Source organism: Mastomys coucha, unplaced genomic scaffold, assembly GCF_008632895.1.
Source record: "Mastomys coucha isolate ucsf_1 unplaced genomic scaffold, UCSF_Mcou_1 pScaffold18, whole genome shotgun sequence".
NCBI classification, from domain to species: Eukaryota; Metazoa; Chordata; class Mammalia; order Rodentia; family Muridae; genus Mastomys; species Mastomys coucha.
Window position 1 is genome coordinate 71,399,934 of NW_022196900.1, and position 13,371 is coordinate 71,413,304.

General features: G+C 36.2%; 1 protein-coding gene across 5 annotated transcripts in view; it reads left to right on the forward strand.

Moving 5' to 3' along the window:
- LOC116096416 (selection and upkeep of intraepithelial T-cells protein 2-like) overlaps positions 1 to 13,371 on the forward strand; it is a 98,573-nt gene that overhangs the window by 33,541 nt on the left and 51,661 nt on the right. For all 5 annotated transcript variants that reach the window (XR_004120996.1, XR_004120997.1, XM_031378215.1 and 2 more), the window contains exons 4-5: positions 6,378 to 6,659; positions 9,798 to 9,905. Coding sequence is in view for 3 of the 5 variants with exons in the window: in XM_031378215.1 (XP_031234075.1) it covers positions 6,378 to 6,659; positions 9,798 to 9,905 (390 nt within the window). In the remaining 2 variants the exon portion in view is untranslated. The remainder of the gene's footprint in view (positions 1 to 6,377; positions 6,660 to 9,797; positions 9,906 to 13,371) is intronic.

Here is a 13,371-nt window from a genome sequence, read left to right on the forward strand (position 1 = left end):
TTTTTTGGTTTTTTCAAGACAGGGTTTCTCTGTGTAGCCCTGGCTGTCCTGGAACTCACTCTATAAACCATGTTGGCCTCGATCTCAGAATATGCTTGCCTCTGCCTCTCAAGTGCTGGGATTAAAGATGGGCACCACCACTGCCTGGCTAGGACCTCTCCTCTCATTGATGTCCCACAAGTCCATACTCAGCTACATATGCAGTTGGAGCCAGGAGTCCCTCCATGTGTACTCTTTGGTTGGTGGTTTAGTCCCTGGAACCTCTGGGGTACTGGGTAGTACATATTATTATTCCTACTATGGGGTTGCACACCTTCAGCTCCTTGGGTCCTTTCTCTAGCTCTTCCATTGCAGACCCTGAGCTCAGTCCTGTAGATAGCTGTGAGCATTCACTTCTGTTTTTGTCAGGCACTGGCAGAGCTTCTCAGGAGACAGCTAATATCTTGCTCCTTTCAGCATGTATTTCTTGGCATCCATGAGAGTGTCCTGGTTTATTAACTGTGTATGGGATGGATCCCCAGGTGCTACAGTCACTGCATGGCTTTTACTTTAGTTTCTGCTCCACACTTTGTATCTCCTCCCATGTGTATTTTTATTCCCCTTCTAAGAAGGAACAAAGTATACTTACAGTGCTCTTCCTTCTTCTTGAGCATCATGTGGTGTGTGAATTGTATCTTCGGTATTCCAAACTTCTGGGCTAATATCCACTTATCAGTGAGTGCATACCACGTGTGTCCTTTTGTGATTGGGTTATCTCAGTCAGGATGATATTTTCTAGTTCTATCCATTTGCCTAAGAACTTCATGAATTCATCATTTTAATAGCTGAGTAGTATTCCATTGTGTAGATGCACCATATTTTCTGTATCCATTCCTCTGTTGATGGACATCTGGGTTGTTTCCAGTTTCTGACTATTATAAATAAGGCTGCTAAGAACATAGTGGAGCATGTGTCTTTATTTCATGTTGGAGCATCTTCTAGGTATATGCCCAGGAGTGGTATAGCTGGGTCCTCTGGTAGTACTACGTCCAATATTCAGAGGAACCACCAAACTGATTTCCAGAGTGGTTGTACCAGCTTGCATTTCCACCAGCAATGAAGGAGTGTTCCTCTTTCTCCACAACCTTGCCAGCAAATGTTGTCACCTGAGTATTTTATCCTAGCCATTCTGACTGGTGTGAGGTAGAATCTCAGGGTTGTTTTGATTTGCATTTCCCTGATGACTAAGATGTTGAACATTTCTTTAGGTGCTTCTCAGTCATTGGTTATTCCTCAGTTGAGAATTCTTTGTTTACCTCTAAACCCCATTTTTAATAGGATTATTTGGTTCTCTGGAGTCTAACTTCTTGAGTTCTTTATATGTATTGGATTTTAGCCCTCTATCTGATGGAAGGTTAATAAAGATCATTTTACAATCCGTGAGTTGCCATTTTGCCCTACTGACAGTGTCCTTTGCCTTATAGAAGCCAAAACAGTACAGGAAGGCCACTGATTTGCTTGAGTTAATTTTATATCCAGCTACTTTGTTGAAGTTGTTTATCAGGTTTAGGAGTTCTCTGGTAGAATTTTTGGAGTCACTTAAGTATACTATCATATCATCAGCAAAGAATGATAATTTGACTTATTCCTTTCCAATTTGTACCCCTTTGATTCCCTTTTGTTGTCTAATAGGTTTAATATTGAATAGGTAGGGAGAGAGTGGGCAGCCTTGTCTAGTTCCTGATTTTAGTGGGATTGCTTCAAGTTTCTCTCCATTTAGTTTGATGTTGGCTACTAGTTTGTTGTATATTGCTTTTACTATATTTAGGTATGAGCCTTGAATTTCTGATCTTTCCAAGACTTTTATCATGAAGGGGTTTTGGATTTTGTCAAATGCTTTCTCAGTATCTAATGAGATGATCATATGTTTTTCTTTCTTTGGGTTTGCTTATATAGTGGATTATGTTGATGGATTTCTGTATATTGAACCATCCCTGCATCCCTTGGATGAAGCCTATTTGATAATGATGGATGATCATTTTGATATGTTTTTGGATTCAGTTTGTGAGAATTTGATTCAGTTTTCTCGCATTGATATTCATAATGGAAATTGGTCAGAAGTTCTCTTTCTTTGTTAGGTCTTTGTGTGGATTATATATCAGAGTAATTGTGGCTTCTTAGAAAAAATTGGGTAGTGTTCCTTCTGTTTCTATTTTATAGAATAATTTGAAGAATACTGATAGTAGGTCTTCTTTGAAGTTCTGATAGAGCTCTGTACTAAACCCCTCTGGTCCTGGGCTGCTTTTAGTTGGGAGACTTTTAATGACTGCTTCTATTTCTTTAAGGGTTATTTGACTGTTTATATTGTTTATCTGATCCTAACATAACTTTGGTACCTGGGATATGTCTAGAAAATTGTCCATTTCTTTCAGATTTTCCAGTTTGTTGAGTATATGCTTTTGTAGTAGGATCTGATGATTTGGGGGGTTTCCTCAGTTTCTGTTGTTATATCTCCCTTTTCAGTTCTAATTTTGTTTATTACAATACTGTATCTGTACTTTCTGGTTAGTTTGGCTAAGGGTTTATCTATCTTGTTAAATTCTCAAAGAACCAGCTCCAGGTTTGTTTGATTCTTTGTATAGTTCTTTTCAATTCTACTTGTCTGAATTCAGCCCTGAGGTTGATTATTTCCTGCCTTCTACTCCTCTTGGGTCTATTTGCTTCTTTTTCTTTTAGAGCTTTCAGTTGTGCTGTCAAGCTGCTATTGTTTGCTCTCTCCCTTTTCTTTTTTGGAGGCACTCAGGGGTATGAGTTTGCCTTTTAGCACTGCTTTCATTTTGTTCCATAAATTTGTGTATGTTGTTGCTTCATTTTCATTAAATTCTGAAAATTCTTTAATTTCTTTATTTCTTCTTTGACCAAGTTATCATTGAGTAGAATGTTCTTTAGCTTCATGTGTATGTGGGCTTTCTATTATTTTTGTTGTTATTTAAGACCAGCCTTTGTCAGTGGTGATCTGATAGGATGCATGGGATTATTTCAATACTCTTGTATCTGTTTTGTTACCAATTATATGGTCAATTTGGGAGAAATGTGACCATGAGGTACTGAGAAGAAAGTATACTCTTTTGCTTTTGGATGAAATGTTCTATAGATATCTGTTAAATTCGTTTGGTTCATAACTTCTGTTAATTTAACTGTGTCTCTGTTTAGTTTCTGTTTCCACGATCTGTCCTTTGATGAGAGTGAGGTGTTGAAGTCTTCCACTATTATTGTGTGAGGTAAAATGTGTGCTTTGAGTGTAAGGAAAGTTTCTTTTATGAATGTGGGTGCCCTTGCTTTTGAAGCATAGATGTTCAGAACTGAGAGTTTATCTTGGTAGATATTAACTTTGAGGAGTGTGAAGTGTCCCTCCTTATCTTTTTTGATAACTTTATGTTGAAAGTCTATTTAATTCAATATTAGAATGGCTGCTCCAGCTTGTTTCCTGGGACCATATGCTTGGAAAATTATTTCCCAGTCTTTTACTCTGAGGTAGTATCTGTCTTTGTCCCTGAGATGGGTTTCTTGTATACAGCAAAATGTTTGGTCCTGTTTACATATCCAGTCTGTTAGTCTATGTCTTTTTGTAGGATAATTAAGTCCACTGATATTAAGAAATATTAAGGAAAAGTGATTGTTGCTTCCTGTTATTTTTGTTGTTAGATTTGGAATTACATTTATGTGGCCATCTTCTTTTTGGTTATTTAAAAGAAGATTATTGGTTGGTGGTTGAGACCCTGGGAGCTCTGAGGGTACTAGTTAGTTCATATTGTTTTTCGTCCTAAGGGGCTGCAAACCCCTCAGCTCCATAGGTCCTTTCTCTAACTCCTTCATTGGGGACCATGTACTCAGTTCAATGGATGGCTGTGAGCCTCTACATCTGTATTAGTCAGGTACTGTCAGAGCCTCTCAGGAGATAGCTATATTTAGGCTGGCTTGTCCTTCCTTCAGTCTCTGCTATCACCATGGAACTGCCTGAGGCAAAAGACACTTAGGTTTTAGCAGGGCCAGAGAGTCTTCCAACTTGCCTTCATAGGTGTGCGCACCTGGAAATGTCCCTTCATATGTACTGTAGAAACATTCCAGAAAAGCCTCATCACTTGATAACTGATGTGCACACGTTCTCGTTAAGGGTTTCTGTTTTGGTATCAGGTACGGTAAGGGTCAAAGTGAAAACGGAGCAAAGCAGCATGCAGGTTGATAGAAGGATGTATTTATTATTAGCTCCTTGTCTGCTAGCCCCTTTGCAAAACAGTCTTATAATGCCATTAATGCCATTAAGCCTGTGAAGCCACCTTGCCACATTTTACTCTTTTATTTAACTCTGTACATGAGTTGCAAAATCCAGGAATAAACGAGACCTACCTGAGGCATGAAAAAAAAAAAAAGAAGATTATTTTCTTGCTATTTCTAGAGTGTAGTTTCCCTCCTTGTATTGGAGTTTTCTATTTATTATCCTTTGAAGGACTAGATTTGTGAAAAGATATTGTATACATTTGTTTTTATCATGGAATACCTTGGTGTCGCCTTCTATGGTTATTGAGCATTTTTGCTGAGTTTCGTAGTCTGGGCTAGTATTTGTATTCTTTTAGGGCCCAAACGATATCTGCCCAGGATCTTCTGGCTTACATAGTCTCTGGGGAGAAGTCTGGTGTAATTCTGATAGATATGCCTTTATATGTTACCTGAACATTTTCCTTTACTGCTTTTAATACTTTGTTTAGTGCATATGGTGTTTTGATTACAATGTGATGGGAGGAATTTCTTTTCTCGTCCAATTTATTTGGAGTTCTGTAGCCTTCTTGTATGTTCATGGGCATCTCTTTCTTTAGGTTAGGGTAGTTTTTCTTCTATAATGTTGTTGAAGATATTCACTGGCCCTTTAAGTTGGAAACCTTCACTCACTGTCTTCTATACCTTTATCCTTAGGTTTGGTCTTCTCATTGTGTCCTGGATTTCCTGAATATTTTGGGTTAGGATCTTTTTGCATTTTGCATTTTCTTTGACAGTTGTGTCAATGTTTTCTGTGGTATTTTCTGCACCTGAGATTCTATATTTTATCTCTTGTATTTTGTTGGTGATGCTCACATCTATAACTCCTGACCTCTTTTATAGGTTTTCTATCTCCAGAGTTGTCTCCCTTTGTGATTTCCTTAGTTTCTACTTCCAATTTTAGATCATGGATGGTTTTGTTCATTTCCTTCACCTGTTTGATTGAGTTTTCCTGTAATTCTTTAAGGGAGTTTTGCGTTTCCTCTTTAAGGGCTTCTAGCTGTTTATCTATGTTCTCCTGTATTTCTTTAATAGAGTATTTTTATCCTTCTTAAAGTCCTCTATCAGCATCATGAGATGGGATTTTAAATCCAAATCTTGTTTTTCTGGTTTGTTTGGGTATCCTAGACTTGCTGTTGCGAGAGAACTGGGTTCTGATGATGCCATGTAGCCTTGCACAAGCCTAAGTTTCTTGTACTTGCCTTTGACTATCTTGTTATCTCTGATGTTACTCTGTCTTGCTGTTTCTGGCTTGAGCTTGTCCCTCCTATGGGCCTGTAAGCCTGTGTCAGAATTCCCTGGAGACCATCTTTCCCCTGGCAGGACCAATGCACAGAGGGCTGTGGGAGAGCTCCAGCTCCTGGGGGCAGATGGAGGCTTGAAGGATCCTGTCCCAGCTGTTGTAATGCTCCTGCAGCCTGTGTGCTCCTGGCTTGTCCCTCCTTAGATAATCACCAGATAGAATTTTTTTTATTTCTACCCAAATTAATTCACTGACTACTAAATGCCCAATTAATTTTCCTAAATCTTACAATTTTAGCAACAAATTTCACTATATTCAGATATAATGCCATATGGGAAGTAAAGACAGCTATATGTAATTTATATTCCTTTAATCATTTTCAGACATGTTCATTTTTCTAATTAAATACATACTTTTCATAATATTAATTTATTACCTGTTTTATATAAAACACATTTTTATAAATTTACCTACAATTAAAATGCACATAGTTTCAACATAGTTCCATAGTGTTTAAAATGGAACTCACTTTATAATCAGTTTTCAGTAGTTCAAAAGTAACTATTAACAATTCTAAAGCAAAAACATTAAATTACAATATATGTGAGGTTCAAATATTTATTTCTGTTTGTCATAATTGAAAGATTAAGGTACATTTCTATTACTTTGTAAATACCAAAGACATTTTAAATAAATGAATGAATCAGTGAAACGTCTTTTCTCATCTGACTTAATTTGGACATGTTGCTGACAGCATATTAAACCCTTTCCATCTAGCTCCTTTCATGTCTTCTTCCATGTATAAGTAACAACAGTATTTTCCTGTTTTGTTTTTAACCAGCCACAAGCTCAGACATACACATTCTTATGCATCCCCCTAATATCAAAGGTGTTATGTTGGAGTGTCATTCAAAAGGATGGTTCCCAAAGCCTCACATGGAATGGAGAGACAGCAAAGGAAACTTCATTCAAGCTACATCAGAATCCCATTTACAAGATAACAACAAAATTTTCACCATGAAAATGGCCCTTCTCATTAAAGCCAACTCCCACTGGAATGTCACCTGCTTCATTCAAAACCTTATAACTCACCAAGAAGAAAGCATAAGTATTGTCCTACCAGGTAAAATATGTTTTTTTTTTTTTCAGTAACAGCCATTTCCACACATTCTTATTTTTCTATTCTTCTTTGGCATAGTTTGTAAGGACTTATTTTCCCATGGTCTTACTCATTACTTAGTATGACATCACTTACTTTCTTTGATGTATTAATTTTATCACTTTAGCTGGGCAGTTTTGGTTCATGCCTTTAATCCCAGCACTTGGAAGGCAGAGGCAGGTAGATTTCTGAGTTCAAGGCTAGCCTGGTCTACAGAGTGAGTTCCTGGACAGCCATGGCTATACATGGAAATCCTGTCTTGAAGAAAACAAAACAAAAACAAAAAAAATGAAAAAATTATCACTCTGTATCCTTGACTATTATAGTTTCTTTTTCTGTCACTATAAAATGTCATGATCATAAACAAATGAATGAGGGGAAAGAGTCTATTTGTATTACAGTACTATACACCAAAGAAAGCCAGAACAGGAGCTCAAATTAGGAATTTGGAAGCAAGAACTGAAGCAGAAACCACAGAGGAACACTATTCACTGGATTTTCCTCCCTGGTTTTCACAGCTTAGTTTCTTATATTTTTGGTTGTGAGCCTAGCCTTTAAAGGCTGAGCCATCTCTCTAGCCCACACAGCTTAGTTTCTTAAACAACACATGAACATCTGCCCAAAGATGACAGCAGCCACTCCTTGTGGGATGAGCCTACTACGTTCATCATTAATCAAGAAACGGACAATGGCAAACTGATGAAGACAACTACTCAATTAGGGTTTCTTCTTCCCAGATGACACTAGTTAGTCTTAAGTCAATGAGACCAATTAGTATATTGACATCTTACTCTCTTCCAGTTTTCTTTTATCTTATGGCTTTAAATACCACCAGAACTCTAAGAGTTCCTACAGTTATATCTCCTCTCACTTCTGCTATCATATGAAAGTGCATAAGTCAAACCAAAAGTCTATTAAATTTCATAAAATAAGCATATCAAAAACTAAATTCATGGTTAATCCCAAGATTGCTTAATTTACTGTTGTGTAATCAAATTTTATAATTTCAGTTTCTCAGAACCAAATCTTTACTACTGATTTCTATTTCACTCATGTATACAAAATAATAATACAAGCTTCATTAAAATATATCCAGAGTTGTCTAAGTTAGGTAGTAATAATGATACCAATTTAGTCACATACTCGAAAAAGAAAAATAGGAGTCAAACCTGATGATAAAACTAGAAAAAACTGAGACAGAGAGATAATATCATCACAATAACTGGATCCTCCTAAATCATCACTTCTCACCATCTTTTCCTTTTTATCTAAGTCTAAATTATGATTTATGAATTTGAAATATCTCCTTAAAATTATCTTGGATCTAAACTAGTTTAAGATGGTTTATTTTGAACATAGAGTTAGAATGATTTACTTAAAATATCTGTATTTAATACCCTAAAATTACTCTCTATTTACTTATTTTTAAACATCTCCCAATATATAAGTCATTGTTCCTTTGGTAACTTTATGGCCTCACCTCCTAATGTTTTTCATCTCCATCTTGTAAACTCATACATCATGTAAATGAGCTCTGCCTAAAGACTTTTTATCAAGTAGTTTCCTCTTTCAGCATATTGTAAACTGAATTAACTTTCCTTATCCACTTTGATTCCATATTCAAATCTTATACCTTAATAAGCATTAACTTAATGACTGACCTAAAGCATACAACTCATCTCTTTACATGCACCAGGGAGTACCTGTTTCTTTACCATTTATTCAAACTCTGCTTTCTTTCATATTAGTTTTTTAATCCATTATGCAACTGTAGGATTATGCTATTTCTTTATGATTGTGTCTTCTGCAAAAACTAAATTCTTGATGGTTTTATACACTCTCCCTACTAACTGATTTAAATATTGGATGTCATGTTGTAATTAATGAAACAATACTTGATGCTTGGATTAAATGAAACAAACAAAAAAATGGGTTGTAAGCATGCATCAGTATTGGTTTCCATCCCTGCAGTAGCTAGATGCTACTTGGAAGAGACTATTATAAAGACTAAATCCAATGATTTAGTAGAAAGATATGTTTATATGTGTGTATGTGTATATATTCAATTATGTATAAATAATCTATAGTACACACACACAATTTTTAAAAATTGAAGTATTTGTTAATTTATACCTTCATTTAATAACAAATGGTATAGTTTATTATGCAGTATTATCTTTACACATTTGTGAATTTTGAACAACATACTTTAAAGTAATGTTAACACAAACTTTGGAGTTTGTGTTGCAGTTTAGGAAATATGAGATTTAAACATTTTTATAATCACAAAGAAAGAAGAATGAAGATGGAAAAAAAGTCTTGGTCACATGCAATCATATAGAAATTTGCTACTGACTGATTGGTAGGCTGGCAAAATTCCACTTTGAGTTCATTTTGTTTCAAGGCATAAGACTTTGTCTGGAAAAGAACTAATTCTTATGAATTAAATATAAGAAAATATCAGCTAAGTGCAGGTTTATTCCACAAGAAAGAAATATCTAAAAGGTTGTAGAAGAATTCATGGTGGTCTCTGAATCAGCATTCTGTTGGACAAAATGAAGTGTTTAAAACAGTGTAGAATATTAATCTAGGAATAAAGATATGAAATTCATATGAGGAACAGCAAAGAAAAACTTACACAAACCAGTACCCAACATTCAATGAGTACATTAAAGTGAGAAGTGTACATATAGTGATATTTCAGACATGAGTATTACAGCACTAATTTGGACTGATGTTATACTAATCCTTGGAAGCCTACATCTGAGCATTAGGGAAGATTTTGATCTTAAGAAACTATAAGATGAGAAAAGTCTCCTCATTTTACCAAGTAATCTTATGAGGCAGTATGGATGGGAAGATGATGAACTTTACATACCCTTAAAGCAGCCTCACTCTAAATTCTACCTGGCTTATTTTTTCTCAGGTCATGACCTGCTTCTAGCCCAACTCATTATAAGTATCTCACCATACTTGCCTATGACTAATTTGCCATGTGGTAGTATATTAAAGAGTAACATGCATCAGAGGAACCAGCATTTCTAACTAGATATGTCCATCCTAAGTTTTCTCAGTGGTAAGATTTGTGACTCATTGTTTTAGGTAAACTGTTTTCGTGGAGAACTGCTTGGATACTGATTCTGAGTATATCATCAATTGTGTTGATTGCCTTCTACATACCTTACTCTGTTAAACTACATTCAATGTGTGGTAAGTAGGGCTGAGTGGTGGGGAACTTAGGTAGGAGGAAAAGAAGTAGTTAAAGCTAGCCAATCAATGCTTCCCCAGTCAGTTGTAACAGGAAGTCATAAACTCCTGAGTCACATGTCATATATGTCTTTATCGATTTTTTGATCCTGTATCTCCTGCTTTGCTGATGCAGCTTCTCACAATGCTGTTTTTAAAAATGGGTGTAGCCTTTATGTTAATTAACTTCAAACCACATTTATATGTGGTGATTGCCATATAAGTTCTGTATGTAATCACACATACTGTAGTAACTTATTCAGAAATATAGTTATCTATATTTGAATCATCCAGGCACAAGTAATCAATCTCAAATAAACACTGACACACTAATGTAGACTTACATGGAATATTCTGTCTGTCATGGGTGCTTTGATGAAGTAAATAAATTTTCTTTTGTCAACCTGGGTCAATTTGCAGGGGAATCATCACCTACCTTTAAAAATGCAATGTGAGGATAACCAATCTGAAAGTAAGACTCTGTACTGGCAAAACTCAATGTCTATACCTTTGTCCTTATGAAATGGAATGAGGATTCTATTATCTGTAGTGAACAGTTGCATGCTCAATGTGATGAGGTATAAATCATGCAACCAAGACTGAGATATTTGAGAGTAAAGCATCATTTGAAAGGGATCTTGTTAGAGTGAAAGTATAGTAGAAAAGCTGGGTTGTTGAATGATGTCAGTTTCATGGGATTACAGAGATGAATTTCAAATATATGGTTAACTGTATATTACAATAGTGGAAATAAACTCATATCACAGAAAATCATAAGAAACCACTAGCAACGGTAACATGTCTTTAATGTTGGTCGTAAAACATGAAAAGATTTGTCTGTATATCCACAAAGAATTTACTCACATAATTGAGGGATGATTTTTTTTTAAAAAAAAGAAAAGACAGAAAGTAAAATATGAAATTTAAGGTCTTATAAGGATGATGTGCCAATAAATTTATGGGGAACAGATCATTTACAAGAGTGGGGTACATGGGCTAACATTTCAGTGATCCAAAATACATCCCATGATGAAAATTAGGGTGAAATCGTAGATGTTCCTGAGAAAGGTATTGGTGTATGTTATCTAAAGAAACCCCGGGTTTGGCCAATTTTTCAATCACAAGACAGAAGAGGAACTGAATTTACAAATTTATAAGAGGAGCCACTTCTAAAATGTCGATAGCCATCCCCTGAAAATGGTTAACTCACATGCCAGTGTGGTAGATCAATGACCCATGGCTAAGGAAATACAATAGAATCTTGAACATCTGGTATAAGAGCAGCTGGAAGACAAATAAATAGAGGGGTCTGCCAGCCCATTGACAACTCCTGAATTTGTTATGAAAAAGAAATAGAGAAAATCAAGAGTGTTAAGAGGTTTTAGAGCTGGGAGTAAAGTAATTCAATGAATGTGTCCATTATAGCCATGAAACTCCTTTAACTTCTTTACTACCTAAACTATGGCCTATATAATCATTTATTTGAAAGACTGCTTTTCTATTATACCCTTTCATGAGCAGGATAGGGAATGGTTTGCTTTCATTGTGCCTACTTATAGCAATGTTGAACTTTAAAATAGATATCAGTGGAAAGTTCTTGCAATCCTCTTCAGAACATTCTGTACACTAGCTAACTCTTCCATTGGGGTCATAAGATTAAGTCTAATGGTGGGCTGAGAGTATCTGGATCAATCTTAGGTGCAGGCAGAGACTCTAAGGGAACAGTCATACTGGGTTACTGATTGCAAGCACATGTTGACATCACCGATAATGTAAACGTTTGGTGTCTTTGAATGAGATGGATCCCAAGGTAGAGTAGTCTCTAGATGGCCTTTCCTTCAGTCTACACTCCATTTTGTGTTCCTGCATTTCTGTTAGTCAGGAATAATTCTTGGTTAAAGTTTTTGTGATGGGTGGTGGGCTGATCCCTCAATAGAGGGCTATGTCTACTTACAGAAGGTGGTTTCCTAAGGTTCTATATCCCTGCTCTTGGGTACTTCAGCTAATATCATTCCCATTGGGTCCTGGGAGCCTTTTGCTTTCCTAACATGGGAACGCAAAATTGGGAATGGTTCTTCCCATTCCCTACAACTCAATGCTAAAGATATCTATGAATTTTACTGGACCTCTAAATGTTTTTTCCTGTCTCTTCCCATATCTGATTCTGCCTCCCATTTACCCTGCACCTCACCCCTCCCACCAAGATCCCTCCCTCCCTCCCTCTGCTTCACATTATTATTTTGTTCCCCCTTCTAAGTGGGATTGAAGCATCCACTCTTTGACTTTCCTTCTTGTGAAACTTCATGTGGTCTGTGAGTTGTATCATGGGCATTCTGAGCTTTTTGAGCTAATATCCACTTATCAGTGAGTAAATAACATATATGTCCTTTTGGGTATGAGTTACCTCACTAAGAATGATGCTTTCTAGTTCTGTTCATTTGACCTCAAAATTCTTAAACTCCTCATTTCTAATACCTGAGTAGTATTCCATTGTGCAAATGTACCATATTTCTATATGATTTCTTCCATGAGGGATATCTGGGATGTCTCCATCTTCTGGCTATTACAAATAAGGCTGCGAAGAACATAGTGGAACATGTGTCCTTGATATGTTGAAACATTTTTTTATATATGTGCCTACTATTTGTATAGTGGATCTTCAGGTAGAACTATTTCCAGTTTTCTGAGAAACCACCAAATTGATTTCAAAAGTGGTTGCACCAGCTTGCAATCCCAATAACAGTGGAGGAGTGTTCCTCTTTCTTCACATCATCAACAGAATCTGCTGTCACCTGAGTTTTTTTTTATCTCATTCATTCTAATTGATGTAAGGTGGAATCTCAGGGTCATTTGATTACTAAGGATTCTGAGCATTTGTTTAGATTCTTCTTGGTCATTCAAGATTCTGCAGTGGAGAATTCTTTGTTTAGGTCTGTAATCCATTTTATTTTTGCATTTTAAAACCTTGGAGGGTTTGCTCATTTTATTCCAGTAAAATTGTTCTAGGTATAAAGCCCTTTTTTCTTGGTTTTAACCTTGTGTGCATTTCAAATGATACCAATAAGGAAACTTATTTCCCACAAAACAATGAGTTGACTCTTCCTTTTATAAAACAGTATCTGAGTTCATAGAGAATGATTAATATACTGACTGTATGAGAAACGGAAAATTCTACATAGAAACGAATAAAAGGAAGTCTGAGCAGGCCACTCAGAAGGAAGAAATACAGAAAGATAAAGATGTATTACTTTCCCAAGAGCAGAGAAATACAGATTTATAAAACATTTGTCACAGAAGGATATCTGGTGTTCTTCTTGATCACTTTCTACTTGATTTTCTCATTGAACTTGGAACTTACCAAATTGGCTAGACTGGCCTGGGTCCAGGGAATCCCTCTCTCTGCTTCTCCAGTGGTAGGATCAGAGCCTCC